We start from the raw sequence: 25,486 nt of genomic DNA, 5'->3' as shown, positions 1-25,486 counted from the left end.
GCCAAGCGTGCATTCTACCTTTGAGCTATATATCCTTAACTTAATTGTCTTTATTTTAAGCCATTTTCCAACTAAGAAAAGGATTAATAGTGAATTTTTCTATTTACAGACATTACAAAATAGGATTTGTGTTGTGTAAATGCATATTACAGAAAGGAAGAAATATATATACAAAGAAATAAATAATACAATTTATTGTTGTTTGAGAAAAAGTTTAGGTATGAAGCCCAGACTGGCTTCAAACTCAGGATTCTCCTGTCTTAGTCTCCTTATCACTGGGATTATGGGTCTATGATACCATGCCCTACTTTAATAGTTTATTATTGATAGGTTGAATTGCTATAACTAGGTATGTTTTAATAAATTTTTTTGATACTAATCACATACCATAAAATTCATCCTTTCAAATTATTCACAGTTGTACAATTATTACTACTATCTAATTGTTTAGTACCTTCATCTCCCAAAAGAAACTGTTTTTATCAACTGTTATTTGCTAGTTCTCATTCCCTGTAGCTCCTGGAAAGCAATATTCCGCTTCCTGTCTTCGTGGGTTGGTCTGTTCCAGTCATTTCATCTGAATAGAATCATTCACTTTGGGACTTTTGTCATCTGACTTGACTTGCTCTCTTTCCGAGGGTTGTCTGGGTTGTAACCTTCACTCCATTTCTTTTTCTGGTCAGATAATGTTCTGAGCATATCACATGTTATTCAGCCATTTATAAGTTTGAGCTGTAGGGACTGGAGAAATGGCTCAGTAGTTAAAAGTGTTTGCTCGGCCAGGCGGTGGTGGTGCACGCCTTTAATCCCAGCACTCGGGAACTCTGTGAGTTCGAGGCCAACCTGGGCTACCAAGTGAGTTCCAGGAAAGGCGCAAAGCTACACAGAGAAATCCTACCTCGAAAAACCAAAAAAAAAAAAAAAAGTGTTTGCTGTTCTTTTTGTACCCACATCTAGTGGTTCACTACTCCCTCTAACTCCAGCTCCAGGGGATCAGTCAGACCCTCTCTTCTGGCTTCTATAGGCATATACACACATGTGGAAGACACAGAGATATAAGTAAATTTTTTGAAGTATTTTTGTAAGTTTGGGCTGTTTCTATTTTTGGCTGTCACAATGGTACTGTGAGTTTATATGTAATTCGCTTGGGTATATGTGTATATAAAGATACATATGGTGCAGGAGTATAGTAAAATGATAGCACACTTGCTAGCAAGAGCCCCTGGTTTCATCCCCTGTACCACCAGAATAATCACATAGGGTTGGACATAGGAGAGTTTGCCTGTGGTTCCTGCCTCTTGGAATGCCAAGGTAAGAGATCACGTGTGTCAACAGGATAGACACCAGAGCGAGCCAGCCTTAGCACTGACAAAAACACTCAGGGATGTGTTTTCTTGGGTTTTATCAAACAGTGTGTAAAAAAAGGAAGTCTTTGCTAAGAATTGTTGGTATACCTAATGTAAATTTTTGAAAAACCAAGAACATTAATTAGAGCATTTATATGGTTTAGGCGAAATAATTTTCCTTTTTCATTGTTGTGGTTAATTGGGGGAAATGCCATGATTCTTTGTTCTTATTCCCATAATGTAGTGATTAAATGGGGAAAAAGCTCTTGGTTTGCACTTGATAATTTTAAAATAAAACATAGGTAAAACCTGGATAATTGAAATGTAAACAAATAATGGAAGATTATACAATACAGAGAATATTTATTAAAACTTTCACTGACTTTCCCTTCTTTTTTAAAATTTATTTATATTTAATGTATGAGTGCTCTGCATATATACCTGTACACCAATAGAGGGCATTAGATCCTATTATAGATGATTGTGAGCCACCATGTGGTTGCTAGGAACCAGGACCTCTCAAAGAGCATCCAGTACTCTTAACTGCTGAGCCATCTCTCCAGCCCCTTCTGTTTTTGAGTTTGAAGCACTGGAGAAGTGGTTTGGAGAACTGGTTCAGAGTGTCTTAGCTTTGGAGTCTGGCAGTGAGTTAAGTAATGTGGTGGTATTGTGTTCCCCAAAATATTGTGCATGCTAATAAACTTATCTGGGGTCAGAGAACAGGACGGTCACAATATTAAACATAGAAGATAGGCAGTGGTAGCACACACCTTTAATCCTAGCATTCCAGAGACAGAAATCCCTGTGGATCTCTGTGAGTTCAAGGCCACATAGGAAACAGCCAGGCTTGGTGACACACACCTTTAATCCCAAGAAGTGAGCCTTTAATCCCAGGGAGTGATGGCAAAAACAGAAAGATATGTAAGGCATGAAGACCAGAAACTAGAAGCATTTGGCTGGTTAAGCATTTTGGCTATTAAGCTTTTAGGCTTTGGAGCAGCAGTTCAGCTGAGACCCATTCTGATAAAGACACAGAGGCTTCCAGTCTAAGGAAACAGAATCAGCTGAGGAACTGGCGAGGTGAGGTAGCTGTGGCTTGTTCTGCTTCTCTGATCTTCCAGCATTCACCCCAATATCTGGCTCAGGTTTGATTTTATTAATAAGTATCTTTAAGATTCCTGCTACATGCAGGCTGCGGCTATCTTGAGAGAGACAACTAGGAAGCTGTTTAGCTCCGTTTGAGAATCTTTTTTCTCAGGTTTAGTTGGAAACTCTTGCCCCACGTTGGGCGCCAGACGTAGCAGGAATCTTAAAGATACTTATTAATAAAATCAAACCTGAGCCAGGTATTGGGGTGAACGCTGGAAGATCAGAGAAGTAGAACAAGCTACAGCTACCTCAAAGTTCTCTCTCTAGTATTTGTTAGCTCCATGACTTGGTTGTGTTATTTATCCTCTCCAAGAACCTTTTCCTAACCTGTAAAGTGAAGAGTGGCTGTAAGGCAGAGTAAGCACAGAAATTGAGAATGTGAAAAACCCACAGCACTGTACTAAGGAGACTGGATACTAGTGGTGGTAGTGGTTTTCCTGGTGCAGTGACACTTCCTTTAGTTTTATGCAAGTTCTTTTGTGCTTCATAAGACCATCCTAGCACTTTTTTCAAAGTATTGAACCATGCTCCATACTAAGAAACACTTTACAAGGTGACTTAGTTTGTATGTGTATATCCCCCCCCCCACACTTCTACATGTCAAAATGTCTGCATGTACTCTTGCCAGATGCAGTATACTGTTGTTTTTAAGTTAAAGACTGTTTTACAACAATTTTAGGAATCCAGAAAAATGGAACAGAAACTAATGTTTCCTCCCTTGCTTCCTGCTCCTCTCCACTCAGACCTCCCCTATTACTTATTACCAACATAGTATATTACTGTGATCCATCTGTTATAATGATGGACCAGTATTGATACGTTTTGGTTGATGGGTCCTTAGCTTATGCCAGGCTTTACTCATGGTGGTGTACAGTTTTCTGGGTTTGACAACTGTGTGAGCCACCTAGAAGCTGCTCTGCAAGTCCCTGCAGTCTCAGTCCCTACAGCCGCCATGGTTCTATTGTTTTGCTTTCCCAGAATCTCATATAATTGGAATCCTACGGTATATAGCTTTTCAGACCGGTTACACCTAGCAGCTTTCATTTTGTGGTTTGATGGCACATACCCTTTATTGCTGAATAACACTCCACTTTCTGAATGTGTCACAGTTTGTTAATCCATTCATTACTGAAGAATGAATGGTTATTTCCAAATTTTGGCAATTCTGAGAACTGTTAGAGGCATTTGTGGGGAAATAAAATTTCAGTTTATTTGAGTGAATGCCATGAACATTAATGCTTGATAGATCATGTGAGAAAAGTATTTTTGAGGAGAGGTTTTGAGATACTGTACCTAGACAGGCCTGAAACTTAATACTGTAATCCAGGCTGGTCTTGAACTTGTAGCACAATCTTCTTGCATCATCAGCCTCCCAAGTTCTGGAATTACAGGTGTGATCCATGTTTTTTTTGTTTTATAAAAATTATTACTGTCTTCTAAAGTGGCTATAGCATTATCTGTTGCTGAATTCCTTTTGCTCCATGGCCTTGAATGAAATGGTGACTTGAGCAGAGTTGTTTTAGTTTGGGTTTTAGTACTGTGAAGAGACACCACGACTACAGCAACTCTTATAAGAAAACATTTAATTTAGGGAGTTTACTTACAGTTTCAGAGATTCAGTCCATTATCATGGTGGGAAGCATGGTGTGTGCAGGCAGATGTGGTACTGGAGAAAGAACTCAAAGTTCTACATCTTGCAGGCAACAGGAAGTCAACTGAGACATGGGACAGTATCCTGAGCATAGGAAACCTCAAAGCCTGCCCCCACAGTGACACACTTCCTCTAACAAGGCCACACCTACTCCAACAAAGCCACACCTCCTAATAGCGCCACTCTCTATGAGATTATGGAGACCAATTACGTTCAAACTACCTCAAGGACTGTTGAGAATTTAGTGTTAGGGTCATTTAACAGACTGGTATTTGTATGCCAGTGTTTTGGCTTTGGCCATTTTGATAGGTGAGCAGTGTATCTCATTGTTTTGGTAACAATTCCCTTATGACCTGTGATGATGAACATTTTTATATATGTATATATGGCATCTCTGTGTTGTTTTTGCTTAGATGTCTGTTCACATCATTTGCCCCTTTGAAAAAGTATGTTGTTTCAGTGTTGAATTTTAAGAAATTTCTGTGTTACAGAATGTATACTTTGCAGATATCTTCTCAGTCTTAAGACCTGTCTTTTCATTTCCTTTTTAAGATTTTTGTTTACTTGTTAGTTTGTTTGTTTTTTTGAGACAGGGTTTCTCTGTGTAACAGCCCTGGCTGTCTTGGAACTCACTCTGTAGATCAGGCTGACCTCGAACTTAGAGATCCACCTACCTCTGTCTCCAGAGTACACCACCACTGCCTGGAAAGATTTATTTTTTTATTTATATATATATATCATATGATATGTGCCACATGAGTGCAGGTGTCTATAGATGCCAGAAAAGAGGGCTTTGGATTCCTTGAAACTGGAATTAAAGACTGTGAGTCACCTTATGTTGGTGCTAAGAATTGAAGCTAGGTCCTCGATAAGAGCAACAAGTAGCCGGGCAGTGGTGGCACACACCTTTAATCCCAGCACTCGGGAGGCAGAGCCAGGCGGATCTCTGTGAGTTCAAGATCAGCCTGGTCTCCAAAGTGAATTCCAGGAAAGGTGCAAAGCTACACAGAGAAACCCTGTCTTGAAAACCAAAAAAAAAAAAAAAAAAAAAAAGAGCAACAAGTGCCCGTAACCACTGAGTCATCTCTTAAGACCTATTTTCATTTTTTTAAATTTCTTTTGGTTTTGTTGTTGTTGTTGTTTTTGTTGGCTACATTGTTTTCATCACTCTATTAAGGCCAGTTCTTCCTTTGAAACGTGATCAATTTCTAGTCATAATTATATCTTTTTTCGGAAATGAAATGGGTCTCGTGTAGCCTAGGCTGGAGTCAAGTTCTCTGTGTATCTGGGGCCAACCTTGAACTCCTGATCCTCCTGCTTTCAGTTCCTAGGTGCATCACCACACCTGACTCACCTCTTGTTTAGAGGTGGTCCATCTGTGGGATTGCTCCCTGTTGCTGCACATTGCCACCTTGTGGCAAGATGGAATTTGGCTGGAGACTTCCAGATATTTAGGTACAAGAGAATCTGCCAAGAATTATAATCACGACTTCCAGCTTCCACACTAAGACTTTTTTCTGTTATGTAGACTAACTCGTTAGGTAAAGGGGTAAAGGTTCTCTTGTCTTTTTGTGAAGAAGCTTTGAAGATAAAAAGGCAGACAAGCACATATCCTTCAGGACTCAAAATTCTTACCAAGTCATACAACTGGAGGATTTATGTAGTCCATGCTTTGTGCCTGGTGCTGATCCAGGTACTAATGACATAGCTGAAGACTGACCAGGATCCCTGCTCTCAGGAAACAGGGAATAAGCAATTGAACGGCTACCTAGTCATGTAAGAGGTAGGTACCAGAATGGAGTTCCTTTGGATAGGTTGGTTAGGGAGAGCCTCTCTGGTAAGTGCTGAAAGAAGAGGCTGTCACAGCTGCGAGTAGCTGGGTGGGATGCTCTAACCAGACAGCAGGGGAAGGCTCTGGGAAGGAAGTGACCGGCTGATGAAAGAGTGAAAAGGCAGTGGCTGGAGTGGGGGTGAAGAGCGTGACCCGTTGCTTCACAGGTCTAAGCCTGAGCAGAGGTGCTGACTTGGGCTGAAGTAGTAACAGTGCTGATATGCCCAGAGACCAAGTATGGTTTTCATTTGCCTTTTTCTTTAAAAAAAAAGATTTATTTATTTTATGTATATGAGTGTTTGCCTTCATGTATGTATGTATGTCTGTGCACCGTGTATATGCAGGAGCCTTCAGAGACCAGAAGAGGGTATCAGATACCCTGGAACTGGAGTTATAGACTGTTGTTAAATGTCGTGTGGGTGCTAGGAATTCAACCTAGATCTTTTGCAAGAACAACAAGTACCCTTAACTGTGAGCCATCTTTCCAGCCTACATTTCTGAGGTTTTAAGTCAGAACACAGAGTTACAACATGTCAGACCCGGAAGGAACTTAGAGTCAATCCTCTGGCGCATGGGAAAGCTAAGGGTCTTTCTGATGGCTGTCCATCCCCACCTTGGTGGGTCCTTTCCATGACTTCTATGAGTTCCTTCCTTACTACCTACCAAGTAAGCTACTGCAATTCATTTTATTTTTTTATTGTCTTCTTCCATGTCAGTTATCTGTGCTATTCTACAGTTCCTTTTCCACTAGGAAGTGGAAGTGGGAAGGGTCTAAAGCTTTACCTGAGCAGAGTCAGAGCCATTGCCCTAAAAGGATGTTCCCAGAGTCTACTGAGTTCCTGCCGAGACTCAAGAATGAGAAATAAAACCTTCCCTAGCAGTGGCAGCAAAATCAGCACACAGCTAAGGAGAGTTTGAGACCATTTGAGGGTTTGTGCTACATAAGAATTGATTGCCGCCCCCATATCATTCATCTGTGCTTTGTGTTGTGTGGAACTGCCGTCTTGTTCAAAATGGCTGTACCATTGTACATTTCCCCCACGAGCATACAGGTTTCCTATTTCTCCACATCCTTGTTAACATTTGTTAGTACCCATATTTTGATTATAAATATGCTTCTGTTTTTATGTCTGTGTACATGTATGTGTGTGAGTTCACGTGCCTATGTATGTTTGTGTAGGGTATGTTCATGTGTGGGTGCATGTGCCTTTGTGTATGGAGTATATTCATGTTTGTGGATCCATATGCCTGTGTATGTATGTATGGAGTATGTTTGTGTGTGTGTGTGTGTGTGTGTGTGTGTGTGTGTGTGTGTGTGTGTGTGTAGGCAGGCCAGAGGGTGTTCTTCGGGTGTCATCCAATTTATTAGTTGTTTTTTGTTTGTTTTGTTTGTTTGTTTGAAGACAGAATCTCCCTATGCAGTCCTGGCTGTCCTGGAACTCTTAAAAATATTTTGCCTCTGCCTCTAGAGTACTGGGATTAAAGGCCAACACATTTGGCCCACCTTCATTTTTGAAACACTGTCTGTTGTTTGGCCAGCGAGCTCCAGTGTTCCAGGAGTCATCACCTCCTTAATGCTGGGATTACAAGCATGCTACCATGCCCTGGTTATTTATGTGGGTTCTAGGTATCTAATTTAGGTCCTTGTGTTTACAAGGCAAGCATTTTATTGACTGATCCATCTCCCCAGACCAGTTCCTACTTTTTGGAGAGTATGCATATGTGAATGTGTTTGTTTATGTACATGCACATATATGTGTGCATGTTTATGGGGACCACAAGTCAACATCAGGATCTTCCTCTGTTGCTCTTCGTATTTTTTTGAGGCAGGGTCTCTCATTGAACCTGGGCTTGGCCCAATTTTGCTAAGCTGGCTGGCTAGTGAGCTCCTGGGTTCTTCCTGTCTCTGCTTCTCCAGTGCTGAGGTTACAGGTGCATTCTGTTGCACCTAGGTCTTAGCTTTTGTTTCTGAGACAGAGTTTCACTATGTAGCCCTGACTGGTCTAAAACATACTGTATAGACTGGGCCGGCCTCAAACTCACAGACATCTACCTTCAGATGGGTGGGATTAAAGATATACACCATCATGTCTGGCAGCCCTTATTTCTGGCCTTCGATGAAAGAATAATGAAGAAACTTTAGATGCTTTCTGGGAAGCCGTTTTCAACCTGTGGGTTGTGACCCCTTTGGGTTCACATATCAAATATTCTGCATATCAGATATTTACATTGTGATTCATAACAGCAAAATTACAGTTATGAAGTAGCAATGAAATAATTTTATACTTGGGGTCACCACAACATGAGGAACTCTATTAAAAGTTCACAGCATTAGGAGAGTTGAGAACCACTAGATTAAAATAAATCTTTAAACTGTACCCAAAGAGTATTGATTTTTTAAAATTATTTCTTTTTTGTTGTTGTTGTTTTGAGACAGGATTTCCCTATGTAGCTTTGCGCCTTTTCCTGGAACTCACTTGGTAGCCCAGGCTGGCCTTGAACTCACAGAGATCCACCTGCCTCTGCCTCCCGAGTGCTGGGATCAAAGGTGTGCGCCACCACTGCCTGGCTAAAAATTAAAGTACATGAATAATGAATCTTCTTGTGTTTCTGATTTTTGAATTATTAGTTAGAAAGGACTTTTTTCTCCTTTTTTAATTTATTATATTTATGTTTTAATTTTACACATCAGCCATGGGTTCTCCTGTCCTCCCCCCTCGTGCCCCCGCTCCCACCTTCTCCCATCCCCTCCCCTCCATTCCCATCTCCTCCAGGGCCAAGACTCCCCTGGGGATTCAGTTCAACCTGGTGGATTCAGTACAGGCAGATCCAGTCCCCTTGGGCAAGGTTCAAGGAAGAGAGAGCTTAGGGGAGCAGGAGATCCCAGCTGGATCAAGAACAGAAAGGGAGAACAAGGAATAACAGACCATGATAAATGAAGACCACATGAGAACAGGAAGAAGCAAAGTGCTAGAGAGGTTCCCAGAAATCCACAAGGATACCTCCACTGTAGACTGCTGGCAATGGTGGAGAGAAAGCCTGATCTGACCTAGTCCAGACTTGGATAGTGCCTCACAGCCATCCATAACTCCAGTTTGAGAGAGCCTTCTTCTTACTTGGGAAGGCACCAGACGTACATGTGATACACACACATGCATGCAGACGAAGAATTTGTACACATAAAATATTAATTTAAAAATAAAATATTTGATCTAGAAGCAACTTTTGCCAATGCATGAGATAATGAGTTCAATCTTTTTCAGATGGGAACTTTCATTTACGATGTAGTCCTTTTCCCTACTTGGTGTTGAAGCATTGTGTCATTTATAATTTTTCTCTTTGAAATGAGTAATTATGGGATGTCAACTTGTCCCACTGATATCTTTGTATTGTATTTTAATTTTCATTTATTTAAGTATTTTGTATTGGGAGAGGGTGTTGGTGTGGGCATGTATGCCATGTGTGCATCTGGAAGTCAGAGGACAATTTTTGGGAGTCTGTTCTTCCACCATGTGGTCCTCCATGTCAAACACAGGATTGAACTCAGGTCATTGGGCTTGGCAGCAGGTGCCTTTACCACTGAACCATCTCAACAGCCTGGAGTGTGATTTTAGTTTTTCGAGACAGGGTTTCTCTGTGTAGCTTTGCACCTTTCCTGGATCTCGCTCTGTAGCCCAGGCTGGCCTCGAACTCACAAAGATCTGCCTGGCTCTGCCTCCCGAGTGCTGGGATTAAAGGCGTGCACCACCACTCAGCAATTTTTTTTTTTTTTTTAGAGTTTTAATTTTATGTGTAAGGGTATATGAGTGTTCTTGCTTATATGTATGCCTGGTGCCTGCATAGACCAGAAGAGGTCATTGAATCCCCTGGATCTGGAGTTATGAACATTTGTAAGCTGACATGTGGGTGCTGGAAATCAAACCTAGGTCCTCTGCCTCTGCAAAAAAAAAAAAAAAAAAAAAAAAATCTTAACTGCTGAGCCATTCCTCCAGCCCTGCAACTGTGTTTGCTAACATAAACAGTTAAAAATAGTAAGCTCTTTATATGAGGAATCTAAACTGTGATTCTAATCTTTCTCTCACAGATGATATTAACCGTGTTCTTGAGCAACAATGAACAGATTTTAACGGAAGTTCCTATAACACCAGAAACCACCTGTCGAGATGTCGTAGAATTCTGCAAGGAACCTGGAGAGGGCAGTTGCCACCTGGCGGAAGTGTGGAGGGGAAGCGGTATGTTAGGCTGTCCAGTGATGGCTACACACATCTCAGTATGCTCAGATGGAGACATTTGTCCAGTGGTGGCTACACACATCTCAATATGCTCAGATGGAGACATTGCTATGACTCCCAGTTATCTGTGCTAGAAAGGAGATGAGTAATGAAAAGTAAAAACAGCTGTAGTATAGGGGAGATAAGATTCTGTAACATGTGACTAGCAGGATGGTTCAGTGGTCTATATGGGTTCATGTACCACAAACATGCTTGTGAGGTCAGAGGAAAACTTTCAGGAGTGAGTTCTTTCATTCTTTAATATGGGTTCTGTGGACTAAACTCAAATCAGGCTTGGTGGCAAGCACCTCTACCAGCTGAGCCACCTATCTCGTTGGCCCATCAGCCACTAGACAGACATAGAGGCCAGAAAATGGTGGCACTCACACCTTTAATCCTAGCATTCCAGAGGCAGAAATCCCTCTGGATGTCTGTGAGTTCAAGGCCACATTAGAAACAGCCAGGCATGGTGACACACGCCTTTAATCCCAGGGAGTGATGGTAGAAAGCAGAAAGATATATAAGGTGTGAAGACCAGGAACTAGAAGCATTTGGCTGGTTAAGATTTTAGGCTTCTAGCAGCAGTTCAGCTGAGACCCATCTGTCACCATGCCTGGCTGTTCCATTCTCTGACCCCAGATAAATTTATTAGTGTGCACAATATTTTGGGGAACACAATTTCACCACACTATACCTCAACTTCTAACAACTCTTTTCTCTTCTAATAACATCAGGAAGACAGCATGTGATGTAAATAGTAAAACCCTGTCCTTATATTGAAAGACTTATTAGTAAGCAGACAGAGATTCTCGAATATAACATGACTGCAGAATGCAGGAAATTCTGCAAAGTTTATACCCTAGAAAAGGAATTTAAATTGGGCATGTTGGTGCATGCCTGTATTCTATAACTCTAGCACTCAAGATGAAGGATGAGGACTTCAAGTTTATACTCTTCTACATAGAGAGGGTTTGTTTGTTTGTTTTTTCCAGAGCTGAGGAACAAACCCAGGCACTTGCTAGGCAAGTGCTCTACCACTGAGCTAAATCTCCAACCCCTACACAGTGAGTTTGAGACAACCCCATCTTGGAAAAAAAAAAACAAAGTAAAAACTAAAAGAAAATAAAATAGTTGAATTTAGAAAGAAGGTCTTAGACCCCCTCATGCGAGGCCTGAGTACCACAGAGAGCTAGAAAGCAGTTGTGGAGATTTTAAATAGGGAACGACATTATGAAAATAATGCTTAGAGAAAAAAATACCTGGTAACTGAGGTGTGAATGGTGTACATTGGATACTGAGAAAATGATCAATTGGACCTTGTTGGGTTTGAAGTGATAAAAAGATAGATGCCTACCACCTGAAATAGTCCACAGAGAAGGGAAGTAGACACATTATAAACAGGAAAATGCAACAGCCATATTTGTGTTCTTTATCAGTCAAGGGACTGGTAAAAGAACATTCTGTTAATAAGGTTTGCTTCTTAAAAAAATATTTGAGGGCTGGAGAGATGGCTCAGAGGTTAAGAGCACTGGCTGCTCTTCCAGAGGTCCTGAGTTCAATTCCCAGCAACCACATGGTGGCTCACAACCATCCATGAAATCTGGTGCCCTCTTCTGGCCTGCAGGCATACATGCAGACAGAATACTGTATACATAATAAATAAATAAATCTTAAATAAGTAAATAAATAAATGGGACATCTGTATCATACCTTCTTTATTAAAAAAAAAAATTGAGGGGCTGGAAAGATGGCTTAGCAGTTAAGAGCACTGGCTAAGGGGTTAGGGATTTAGCTCAGTGGTAGGCAAGCGCAAGGCCCTGGGTTCAGTCCTCAGCTCCGAGGGGAAAAAAAAGCACTGGCTAATCTTCAAGAGGACCCAGTTCAGTTCCCAGAACCAGCATGGTGGATCACAACTGCCAGTAACTCCAGTTCCAGGAGATCTGATGCCCTCACCTGGCCTCTGAGGGTGTGCACATGTGGTGCACAAACATACATTCAGGCAAAAACACTTACAATAAAATAAATCAATCTAGTATTCTAAAAAATATTTGAAATAGAATTTAAACTGCGAGCACTTACAGAGACCAGCATTTACCAAGTTCTTAATCTGCCTTTCTCTGCAGGAAGTGCTGTGGTGGACCTTTGGACAGCTATTGCCATGTGTAATGTTTTAATAAATAAAATATAGCTAGTTTCTTTGAAGGATGCAGGGTATACTGCCTTGTGATAAGTAACTATCTTTAAACGCAAGTTTTCATTGTTCCCTAGTGGACACTGGAAATTTACTTTGGCATTTATTACTGTGTTTCTATGTTGCCTTGTTGTTCTTCATTTCTCCTTCATTCTACTTTTGTTCATTAAAGTAAAATGTGGAGCTTGTACTGTTCTTGAATTCGCGTGGGGGGGCAGTGTATGCATATGTTCTTTGACTGGTGTTAATTATTTTGTTTCCGGAGTAGAACGCCCCATCCCCTATGACCACATGATGTATGATCACCTGCAGAAGTGGGGGCCTCGCAGGGAAGAAGTGAAATTTTTTCTTCGACATGAGGACTCTCCAGCTGAGAGCAGTGAACAAGGTAGGTAAATGGTTTCTTCTTCTTTAACTTGTTAACTTTTTTAATTATTATTTTTCTATTATCAGCATGATACAGTATAAATTCTTATCCTATTAGTGAAATGTTTCATTGAGGTTTGCCCAAGAATTGAGTAAAACCAAAACTTATTATAAGCCACAGTCATCCTAGGGTCCCCCCTGCTATATAGCCTCCCTGGTTCTGTGGGTTGCAGTCTGATTGTTCTTTGCTTTATATCTAAAACCCACTTATGAGTGAGTACATACCATGTTTGTCCTTCTAAACTTGTTAACTTTTATCATACTAGTTAATTTTAGAAAAATTTATTCACACATTTTCTTCTTTCACTCAAAATTGTATTCCATGTGTCTTTCACCTCTGCAATTGCACATTTGAGTATGTCGCAACCTGTAGGCACAGGCTCTTGCTTTCTTTCAGGACAACAAGTTGGTAAGATAATACATTCAAATATGATAATGTGTAAACATGCAATATATGAAGAGATTAATTTTAATAAATATCACATAGGTCAAACATTCAGATTTTAAAATGAAACCTTGAAATAATAAAGGAAAAGGCTATGAAAAAAATTTCTGATTTTATAAGTAAAAAATTTTAGAGTGCACCAAGTCTTTCTCAGTGTAATATACTATAAAAGACAAGGCCAGGATTGGGGATTTTGCTCAGTGGTAGAGTGCTTGACTAGCAAGCACAAGGCCCTGAGTTCGGTCCTTAGCTCTGGAAAAACAAAACAAAAAACAAAACAAAACAAAACAAAAAAGATTTTGGGGCTGGAGAAATGGCTCAGAGGTTAAGAGCACTGGCTGTTCTTCCAGAGGTCCTGAGTTCAATTCCCAGCAATCACATGGTGGCTCACAACCATCTACAATGAGAGATCTGGTGCCCTCTTCTGGCCTGCAGGCTGAACAATCACTGTATACATAATAAATACATAAATCTTTAAAAAAAAAAAAAAAAAAAAAAAAGACAAGACCAGTAAGTGTGCCATTTAAAACAAAACCAAAGCCAGGCATGGTGGTAGATCTCTGAGCATCAGGCCAGCTAATGCTACATAGTGAGTTCCTGTCTTAAGAACAAAAAGAAACAACAAAAAGAAAGAAAGAAAACAAAACCTGATGCCTGTAAGCATCCTGACAACATGAATAACTCACATGGGTGAATATATTTTCATTTCCAAATAAGAAGTCTTAGAAATTTATAGAAAAGTGTTTGGCTGGGCCATGGTGGCACACAACTTTAATCCCAGCACTCGGGAGGCAGAGTCGGGCAGATCTCTGTGAGTTCGAGGCCAGCCTGATCTACCGAGTGAGATCCAGGACAGGCACCAAAACTACAAAGAGAAACCCTGTCTTGAAAAAACCAAATAGATAGATAGATAAATAAAGAGTTATATAAAAAAGTGTTTGAAAGAAAAGCAAGAGACCCTGCCTCAAGATAGATAGATAGATAGATAGATAGATGAGAGAGGGAGAGGGAGAGGGAGAGGGAGAGGGAGAGAGAGAGAGAGAGAGAGAGAGAGAGAGAGAGAGAGAGAGAAGAGAGAAAGAGAGAGAAAGCTGGGCCAGAGAGAAATGACTCACCAGTTAAGAGTACTGGCTACTCTTGCAGGGGACCTGAGTTTGATTCTGAGCACCCAGATAGTAGTTTACAGCTTTCTCTAACTCCAGTTCAAGGGAATCTGACCTCCTTGGTCACGAGGCACATACAAGATATTCATACATCCATGCAGGCAAGACACATATAAAATGAATAAACCTTAAAAAAATAAAAAAGCATAAAGCCTTTTAACCCAGCAGTCTTCCTGTAGAAGGTCTACATTCAATCTGTTACTGAACCTATACAAAATAAGGTGCACACAGTGTAACTCTTTATCTACTACTGATAGGAACACTATAAATGCCCATAGGGGATATCCACATGGTGTGGAGGGTTCTGCAGCTTTAAATACAGAAGAAATTCTGTGCCCTGGACTGGAAGTGTGTCAGTAGAGGAAGCCTGATGCCACACAGTGTTCATACCATACTGGTGCTGCCTTTTGTGTGACTCAGACAAGTGACTGCATTGGTTCACAGGCTTTATGTGTGTGAAGAAGCTTTGGAAGGCCATGTGAGAAACTGGACATGTTAGCCTGGGCAGAAGAGAATGGGATGGCTATGGGACAGGAAGAAGGTGTTGTTAATTGAAGACCTGTAGCAGGCTTTCCTTTGGGCCACCGACCAGCTCCCAGATCATGCTCAGCCTTTTCCCACTAGCTCTTATAACTTAATTTAACCTGTTTCTCTTCATCTACATTTTGCCTCAGGGCTTTTTACCTTTCTTATTTATTTATTATTTTTGTTGTTGTTGTTGTTGTTGTTCAAGACAGGGTTTCTCTGTAGTCCTGGCTGTCCTTGAACTCACTTTGTAGACTAGGCTGGCCTTGTACTCACAGAGATCTGCCTGCCTCTGCCTCTCTAGTGCTGGGATTAAAGGTGTGTGCCACCACACCTAGTGGCTTTTTACCTTTCATTCTGTATGTCCCTACTTTCACTGCTCCTGTGTCTGGCTGGCCACATGCATCTCCCTCTCTTTATCCCTTGTTCACATCTTTCTCTACCTAAATTCTTCCTCCTACTCATTCTCTCTATCCACTGTCCCTGCTTATATCCCTCCTACTGCCTAGCTATTGGCTGTTCAGCTTTTTATTAGACCAATCAGGTGGCTTAGGCAGGCAAGGTGAAACAAATATAACACATCTTTACATAGTTAAACAAATGTAGCATAAACAAATGTAACACATCTTTACATAGTTACAAAATATTCCACAACATAAACTTTCCTGTTTCTTTTGAATTTTGAACTGTAGAAACATACACTTGTTTTTTAAGCTAAAATTTGCAGAAAATAAAGGAATTTTTTCATGATACATAAACACTGTAGAGTCAAAAGATTTTTATTGTATTATAATGAGTATAGGTGACTTTTGGTATTAATTATAAAATAAACTCAAAAGCGGGGTGGTGGTGGTGGCACATGCCTTTAATCCCAGCACTCAAGAGGCAGAGCCAGATGGATCTCTGAGTTTGAGGCTAGTCTGTCTGTTCTACAGAGTGAGATCCAGCACAGGCTCCAAAGCTACACAGAGAAACCCTGTCTCCAAAAACAAAAAACAAACAAACAAAAAAACCACCTCAAAAGGAGGTAATTTTGTAAAGAAGGATTCCTTTACTGCAAGTTACCCTCCTTTCTTTGTTCGTGTGTGTTGACACAGGTTGTCTCTGTTAGCCCCTGCAGTCCAGAACCTCTGACCTCTCAAGTGCTTGGATTAAAGACATGTGCCACCATGCCTGGCTGTCCTTCTTTATCTGTATTCTCTATTGAAGAGAATTGTCCCTGCTACCTGAGCTGGTACTTGCTATAAAATCATCTTTCTTTTTCTCTTTCCTGTCCTTGTTTTTGAGACAGGGTCTCACTTTGTAACCTTGGCTAGCCTGGGACTCAATATATAGACCAGGCTGGCCTCAAACTTATAAAGATCTGCCTACCTCTGCTTCTGAGTGTTGAAATTAAAGGTGTGCACCACCATACCTAGCAATTAAAATACAGTTTGTTTTTAAATTTATTTTATTTTATGTATATGGATGTTTTGCCTGCATGTATGGCCATGCACCACATACATGCCTTATACCTGAATGTCTATCTGTGCACCACTTATGTGCCTGGTGCCTTCTCCATGTGTGTGTGTGCACTACATGCATAACTCATTTTGTCAGAACCAGAAGAGTGTCAGATCCCCTAGGACAGAAGGTTGTAAGCCACCATGAGGGTATTGGGGAATTGAACCCTGGGTCTCCAGAAGAGCAGCCAGTGCTCATAACCATATAGCCATCTCTCCATCCCTCATTTAAAAAGCACTTTGGAAAGCAAGTCAGTTTCATGCTTGACTATAAATTTCATGTTTGAGGTGTGTGTGTAAATTAAAATACAAGAAGTGACACATGAAAAGACTGATTGCAAAACATTTTTAACGGTACTGAATCTGAGTCTGGTATTTTACATTTATACTTAATAAGTATGCAAATAAGTGGAAAAATTGAAGGTTTGGTAATTGTATTTATTATTTCTCTCTCTCTCTCTCTCTCTCTCTCTCTCTCTCTTTTTTTGTTGTTGTTGTTGTTTTTCCAGAGCTGAGGATTGAACCCAGGGCCTTGCACTTGCTTGGCAAGAGCACTACCACTGAGCTAAATTCCCAACCCCAATGACTTTTTTTTTTTTTTGAGATTTTTAACTAGACCATATTTTATTTTAGTACTTTTAATTAAATTTTTTTGCATTTTTTTATTATTATTTTTGTTTTTCGAGACAAGGTTTCTCTGTGTATCTTTGTGCCTTTCCTGGAACTTGCTTTGGAGACCAGGCTGCCTTGAACTCACAGAGATCCACTGCCTCTGCCTTCCGAGTGCTGGGATTAAAGGCGTGCACCACCACCACCACCACCCGGCTATTTTTCTCATTTCTGTGGAAAAAAAAATAGCCAAGAGCAAAAGAGATGGCTCAGCAGTTACAAGTGCCTTCTCCTCTTCCAGAGGACCAGAGTTCAGTTCCCAGCACAAAGATCAGAGAGCCCACAACTACTAGAAACCCCAGCTCCCGCTGGACGGTGGTGGCGCACGCCTGTAATCCCAGCACTCAGGAGGCAGAGGCAGGTGGATCTCTGTGAGTTCAAGGCCAGCCTGGGGTACAGAGCGAGTTCCAGGACAGCCTCCAAAGCTACAGAGAAACCCTGTCTCAAAAAAACTAAAAGAATTAAAAAAAAAGAAAGAGAGAGAGAGAGAGAGAGAGAGAAAGAAAGAAAGAAAGAAAGAAAGAAAGAAAGAAAGAAAGAAAAAGAAAGACTCCAAACTCCAGCTCCAGGGGATCAAATCCCCTCTTCTGGCCTCTGTGGGCATGTGCGCACCCCCCCCCCCCACACACACACGCATGCATGCACGCACGCACACACACAAATAAGAAATAAAACATTTTTAAAAGGCAAAGAAAAATCTTTTGGGGGCTTGGGAGACATCTTAGTGGTTAAGAGCACATACTGCTTTTACAGAGGACCTGAGTTCAGGTCCCAGCACCCAGCTAACAACTGTGTGTAACTCCAGTTCCAGGGCATCTAGTGCCCTCTTAGGGCCTGGATGGGTACTGCCCTTAGGTGCATAAACCCACATACAGACACACGGATATGCAATTAAAAATGAAGAGTGTGTGGGGTGGCACCTGCAGGGGGTCTCTGTGAGTCTACACAGCAAGTTCCAGGACAGCCAAGGCCATATAGCAAGACCTTATGTAAAAAAACAACAATGATGATGATGATAAGTTCCTTTTTAAAAAGTGGAAATAATTAAGTTCAGTACTCACGTATGGAACTTAAGTAGAAGAAAATGAGGAAAAATAATTGACAGTCTTTTTGGTTCACGGTTTAAGTAGGCATACTACCCGTCATAGTGGGAAAGGCAGGGTAGGAAGGATGCACTGGCAGGAAGCAGAGCATGAACTCTCCACTCTTTAGTCAGTCTAGAACCCAAGCCCATGGCCCAGTGGTACACACTGCAGGGTGGGTCTTCCCGCCTTAGCTAAACCTTTCTGGAAACCCCCCATAGGCACACACATGTTTTCATGGTGTTTCTAACTCCAGGTAATAGTGTGAATGAGCCATCACAGTAAGCTTTATCTCCTCTCTTTAGGTGGCCGTCAGACCCAAGAACAGAGAACTCAGAGAAATGTAATAAATGTACCTGGAGAAAAACGCACTGAAAATGGGGTAAGTCATGTAAATTAAATTGATTTTTTTTTTCTATGCTTGAATAACTGGTCACATCCAGGTGTACTTGAGTTGGTGAGCCTGTAGAGCAGTGGTTCTCAACCAGGTATTTACATCATGGTTCATAACAGTAGCAAAATTAGTTATGAAGCAGCAATGAAAAGAATCTTATAGTTGGGGTCAGCACAACATGAGGAAGTGTATCAAAGGGTCGCAGCATTAGGAAGGATGAGAGCCACTGCTGTAGAGGCCAGAGGACAATTGCAGTATTGTCTCTCAAGACCTGTCCACCTTGTATTTTGAGATGGGATCTATCTGGCATGTAACTTTTCAAGTAGGCTGGGCTGGCTGGTCAGTAAGCACAGGAGTCCACCTTCCAGCCCTGAAACGAAGAACTGACCAGACAGGCTGGTTTTATTTCTTCAGTGCTGATGCTCTGATCATTCTGTCAGGATTGAAGAACCAAGTGGGTGGAGGGTGAGCATGTGTGAGCACTGACAATGAGAGAAAGTCCTTCAGGACTCTGTAGCATTGGAGAGTAGGCTACATGTTATGGCCAAGGAGACACGGAAGGCCCCCTTTTAGGAAAGCTGGCACGCTGGAAAGGACAAGTAGACAGGGAAATTTTCAACCTGGTCTTTTACAATTTTAGTAATGACTTTTCCAAATAATTATAAGACTAGAGGATTAGTTTAGGTCATTCTCTCTCTGCAGCTAACTAGACATTTAACCTTGGGCAAGTGTTTGGCCTAATTAGATGCTAGTAAGAATGTGGGGTCTGGCCGGTCATTGGTGGTGCACGCCTTTAATCCCAGCACTCGGGAGGCAGAGCCAGGCAGATCTCTGTGAGTTCGAGGCCAGCCTGGTCTACAGAGCAAGATCCAGGACAGGCACCAAAAATTACATAGAAAAACCCTGTCTCGAAAAGCCCAAAAAACAAAACAAAACAAAACAAAACAAAAACAACAACAAAAAAAATCCAAGCAAACAAAACAAAACCCCACAAAAGAGAATGTGGGGTCTGGAGGGAGAGGCTGTATACTAGCCACAAGACTTGCACACTGGCTACATTTGCCTCTCATCTTCCCAGCTTATTGATGATGCGCTGCTTTTGTTGTTTACCTCTGAATGTCAGGTTGAGGATCGCTTGTTCAAAATGTTCAGATTTCATAGTTTTTCAGATTGGAAACATCATTGGTTAACTATCCCTAATCCAAAAGTAAAGTTAGAACTCAAAAATGTTGGATTTTGGACATTTGGATAAGGAAGACCTAATCTGAATTGCCATTGCCACCTCCTCTTCCTCTTCTGTAGATTTATTTTTAACTTTATCTATGTAAGTGATTTGCCTGCATGTAGGCATGTATGTACACCATGTATGTGACCATTGCCCATGGAGGCTAGAAGAGGGCTTTGGATCCCCTAAAACTAAGGTTTTTAGACAGTTGACAGCTGTCATTTGGGTGTTGGAATCCAAACCCAGGTCCTCTGAAAGAGCAACAAGTATTAATTGATGAGCCATCTCTCCAGCTCCAAATCTCTGCTTCTTTGAATCACATGCCCTCCATCTTTGTGAAAGAAGGATACTAGCCTCCTACCCCTTCTTCTGTCTTCCCTCTTTCTATATTTTAAGCAGCATATTACTTACTTTGTCAAGTTTGACAATATTTATTTACTTTTATCTAGTTCTAATTACTATTCTTTTTTCTTTCTTTTTTTTTGTTTTTTGAGACGGTTTCTCTGTGTAGTTTTGCACTTTCCTGGGACTCACTCTGTAGTCCAGCTTGGCCTCAAACTCACAGAGTTCACCTGCCTCTGCCTCCCGAGTGCTGGGATTAAAGGCGTGCGCCACCACCGTCACCCGGCTCTAATTACCATTTTTATACTTTGTCTACGGAGTGTTCAGGGCGGTAATTCAGTTGTTAGAGGGTTTTCCCAGCATGAATGAGGTTCTGGGTTCCATGTCCAGTGCCTCATGAACCAAGAATGGTGGCATATACATGTAATTTCAACACTGGGAAGGTGAAGACAGGAGGGTCATTAGTTCAAGGTCATCCTTGACTGTACTGTGAGTTCAAGGCGATCTGGGATATATGGTGTTATACGTCTTTAACTCCAGCTCTTGAGAGGCAGAAACAAGTGGATCTCTGTTAGTTTGAGGCCAGTATGATCTGCATGTAGAGACCCTACCTGAGACAGAGGGGAGGGAGGGAATAAGGGAGACAATATAACCTAGTGAATAATAAGTTTTTTTAAGTTTTATAAATAGCCACCATGGAGCATGTCTTAGTTACTTTTCTGTTGCTGTGAAGAGACACCATAATGAAAGCAACTTATAAAGAAAGTATTTAATTGAAGGCTTGCTTACAGTTTCAGAGGGTGAGTCCATTGCCATCATGGTAGGGAACTTGGCAGCAGGCAGACAGGCATGGCGCTGGAGCATTAGGTAAAAGCTTGCACCCTGATCCACAAATTGGAGGCTGAGAGATCAAGACTGGGACTGGCAATGGCTTTTGAAACCTCAAAGCCCACCCCAGTGATACACTTTCACTAATAAGGCCACACCTCCTCCAATAAGACCACACCTCCTAATCCATCCCAAAATGTTCACCCAGGACCAAATATTCATTCAAATAAATCAGCCACCACAGAAACATATGGATAATAATTTCTAGTTGATCTTACTGGAAAGCATTTGTGTGTGCATGTATGTGTGTGTACATATATGATGTATGCACATGTATGTTAGTGTGTGTTTGATCTACAGGTCAGAAGACAGTCTTAGATGTTGGTCCTTTCCATCCACCTTCCTTTTTGTTGTTCACTGCTGTTACACCAGACTAGCAGGCCTGCCAGTCCCAGGACTCTGCAGTCTTTGCCTCCATCTCTTTGTAGGAACCATGGTATTACAGCTACCTCTACATAGGCCAGCTTTTAGGTGGGTTCTGGGGATTCAAACTCAGGTCTTCACCCTTTGGTGGCAAGTGCTTTACCCACCAAGCCATCTCCCCAGCCCCACATTTTTTTCTGGTTTCAATGTCATATTCCTTGTGCCACTCAGAAATGCTGATGTTAAGGTTGGGCGTTCCTCTTCCTTACACTCCAGTCTCTAAAGAGCATTCCCTACATCCTTAGCTGACATACTTGTCCACTCTAAATCTGGAGTCCTGCAGAAAGCTCTGAACTGTTTCAGGAAATCAGTCTGTCTCTGTCTTTCCCTCATTCATCCTCATTTCTCATTTGTGACAAGGCCTCAGTGTATCCCAGGCTTACATCAAACTTGCTGATCCTCCTGACTCCGCTTCTTGAGTGCTGATATTACAGGCCTGTTGCATACCTGGCATCTCTTACTCTAAGATTTCCTGACACAGATAGATGTGGCAGTACATGTCTGTATTTCAACCACCTGGGAAGTAGAAGCAGGAGGATTGCTGTGAGTTCAAGGTCATCCTCAGATATATAGTGAAGTTCTAAGCTACTTTGGGCTATATAGTGAGGTCTCTAAGTAAATAAATAATTCTTGGTGGAATTTGTGATTGTGTAAATTTAGTGGGATCTAAAACAGTTCTTATGTGACTGTTCCTATACCAGGCAATATTACCTCCAGGGTACAGCCATACACCACAGTAAGAATTCAGAATTAACAACACAGTTTTGAGATTCCTTTATTGCTCTTTTTACATTTGTGTGTGTCCATATATATGCTATAATGAACATGTGGAGGTCAGAGGACAACTTGGGGACTTAGTTTCTCTGCTAATGCCATGTGAGTCTCGGGGATTGAATTCAAGTTGTCAGGTTTGGTGGCAAATGTTCTTACCTATTGAGACATCTCAACAGCCCTGAAAATCTATTTGAGTTCTAAGATTTACCATGACCTGAGCTTCAGGCATGGTGAGACAAATACATTGAGTAGATGGTATATTAAAGGTGAGAAGGATGAATGGCAGATGGAGGTGCTCAGAACAATATTCCTACATATAATGAAGGAAGAAGACTAGCTTTGATAGGCCTGTGATCTTTTTTCTTCCTTGATAAAATTGTTGATATTAAAAGCAACAAAATTTTAGACCTGAAACTAAATTAGAAGTGTGTTTATGGGGCTGGAGTGATGATTCAGTAGTGAAGAGTACTGGCTGTTCTTCCAGAGGATCCAGGTTCAATTCCCAGCACTCACATGGAGGCTAACAACTACCTGTAACTCCAATTCCAAGGACTCTGACAGGCTCTTCTAACCTCTGAGGAAACTGCATTCATGTGGTGCACAGACATACAGGCAGACAAAACACTCAGACATATAAAATAAACCTTTTTTTTAAGGTGTGTTTTTACCTTTTTATAAGAGCTTGTAATTAGAGGGAAGCTTGAGATCCAGTCTAGAGGACCAACTGTTAACAGCATCACATCAAAGATGTTTTAGTATATTTTATAGCATACACACCTGCCTTTTAATCCTCTAATACATTGCTTTGTAAAGCACTTTATTGTCTCCAAAGCACTTTCACATGCATTTTTAAATTAACAAGATGTTAAAAATATTTTCCCCATAATTTTTGTGTCTGTCCTGGATAGAACAGTTGCATAGTAAATGCTCTCTGCCTTGTGAGCTGAGACAAGAAGAGCAGATCAAGCAGCAGCTGTGAGGGAGAAAGGGCATGTAGGTTGGAGTATGACGACCAGATGCTGAACTCAAGCAAGGGCTGGGGAGGTTCTGCTCTCTACAAGCTGCATATCCACAAGACAGGCTGGTCAAGGTAGTAGCTTGACTACTATAAAGAAACTCTCTGTTGTGTATTCTGTGTGAGGTTCCAAAGACTTAGAAGTGCTCACAGGGATGATTTACTATTTTGAAAGGACACAGTCCATCAAAAAGTGTTTTCTTTGGTAGAGTACTGGAAGCCCTTTGTCCTTTTTACTCAGCCAATCTTGCTGAGAACAACAGCTCCTGCTTTATTGATATATGTCTAGCATGTTGTCAAAGCCAGAAGATTCTACCTCATTTCTTCTAAATTTTACAGGTTTAGCTCATATTTAGGTTGATGATCTATTTTGAGTTAATTTTTTGTGTGTGTGGTATTAGAAATCCAAATTCATTCTTTTGTAAACAGACAGACAGACAGACTATATGTGGTTTAAGATAGAAATCCAAATTCATTCTTTTGTAGACAGACAGAAAGACAGACAGACAGACACACACCTACCTACCTCAAGTTTTTCCAGCATCATTAATAAAAACACACTATCCTCTTACCTGCTGAATTGCCCTGGCATTGACTTTTCGAAGTAATTACTAATGTGGTTACCCAGTCTCCATTTTTCATGCGGTACCACAGACTCAGCTTTGCTTATCAGGTAAACAATTGTCTAGAAAAAAGTATCTGACTTTAGCTACTGTAGCAGAAATGTGGAGGGCAGGGGCAGGTCAGGATTTACCTGCTACTGAAACAGCTTTTGCTGAGTCTGCTTTGTGTAGAAGCCTGTTATTTTGTCCCCTTGCCTGCAGTGCATGGCACAAGTCCCTGTGACAACCCTGTAGTGAGCCTGGGGTGCTCACCCAGGGTCACTTCTGGCCTGTGCTGTGTGGTCCCTTGCTGTGTCTGCACAGTTGCTGTCTCCTCTTAGACCTACTTGGTGTTGTGTGTTATAGGAGATCAGAAATCTCTACTTTCATTTGGTGGCATTTGGGACTAGCAATAAATAATCCTCCATTTATGAGTCAGGCTGTGTAAATTTATTTTGACTTTGTCAAACTCACTGATTCTGAGGGTTAGCATCTATAATTCTAGAAAGTTCTCTTATGTGTATTTTATCTTCCTATTTTCTTTTGGATCTCGATAGGACACCTGTTTTGTTTGTTCTCTTTTGCTGTGTGTTATGTTCTGCATCCTTTAATGAGAGACATCTTTCAGCCAATGAATTTGGCTTCAGCCATATGTGTTGATTGCTTAGTACATATAAGGTTGTCTTAATATTTATAAGAAAATAATGAGACAAAGTCTGGGAGGAAATACTTGAGAATCATGCTTGATGAATAATTTACATACAGAATATATAAAGAACTCTGAAAACTGAATGAGAAAACAACCCATGGTTTTTTTTTTTTTTTTCATACAATACTTTGAGCATGTTTTCCTCCTCCCCAAACTCCTCCTAGATCCTACCCACCTAGCTTTGTGTTCTCTCTCTCTCCTTTCTTTCTCAAAACAAAACAAAAAACCACACCAAAAAACAAACAAACAAAAACTAGTAAGACAAAAATGTCAAAGTGAAGCAAAAATCCACAAAAAACCATAGCATTTATTTTGTGTTTGCCAACTGTTCCTGGGCATGCTCTGCCCTGGAGTGTTGTTGATATACCCAGTGAGATTCCATTGGGGAAAACTGATTTTCCCTTTGTTACTAGTGGGTATTAATTGCAAATAGCTTCTTGGTTAGGGGGAAATAGTTCTTAGGGGGAAATAACCCTATTTTTAAAAATTAGACATGCTTTACTAAAGGAGATACATAAATGCCCTGTTAAATACATGGAATTGTGTTCAGCATCATTAATGTTCAGGAGAATATAAAGTAAAATCAGATGTTAAAGGATTGATACAGCAACTTCTGTTGGGGGAGGGGAGGCAGGAACACTGATGCATTGCTGGGTGGGAGTGTAAACTCTGTAATCTGCAAAGCAGTTTGGCAGCTTGGAATTTAAATGTCAGTCTGCTATATAAACACCACCAGAGAAAGAAGCAAGTCTTTGTGTAGACTTGTGTGTAAATGGCTTCATCAGTTGCTAGAGAGCCATAGCCAAGATGGGCACAGCCTGAGGGCAGATGGCAGCTTTGGTGTTCTTCCATTGCCCAAGGTT

At 41.1% G+C, this 25,486-nt stretch overlaps 1 protein-coding gene across 1 annotated transcript in view; it reads left to right on the top strand.

The window, feature by feature from the left end:
- Positions 1-25,486, top strand: part of Ppp1r13b (protein phosphatase 1 regulatory subunit 13B) — a 77,021-nt gene that overhangs the window by 24,287 nt on the left and 27,248 nt on the right. The window contains exons 2-4 of the mRNA XM_036205693.1: positions 10,062-10,209; positions 12,708-12,827; positions 18,557-18,633. Of these exons, the coding sequence (XP_036061586.1) occupies positions 10,062-10,209; positions 12,708-12,827; positions 18,557-18,633 (345 nt within the window). The remainder of the gene's footprint in view (positions 1-10,061; positions 10,210-12,707; positions 12,828-18,556; positions 18,634-25,486) is intronic.

This window comes from Onychomys torridus, chromosome 14, assembly GCF_903995425.1.
Source record: "Onychomys torridus chromosome 14, mOncTor1.1, whole genome shotgun sequence".
Taxonomy (NCBI): domain Eukaryota; kingdom Metazoa; phylum Chordata; class Mammalia; order Rodentia; family Cricetidae; genus Onychomys; species Onychomys torridus.
The sequence above is the reverse complement of the archived record's forward strand: the minus strand, read 5'-3'. Positions and strand labels throughout refer to the sequence as shown.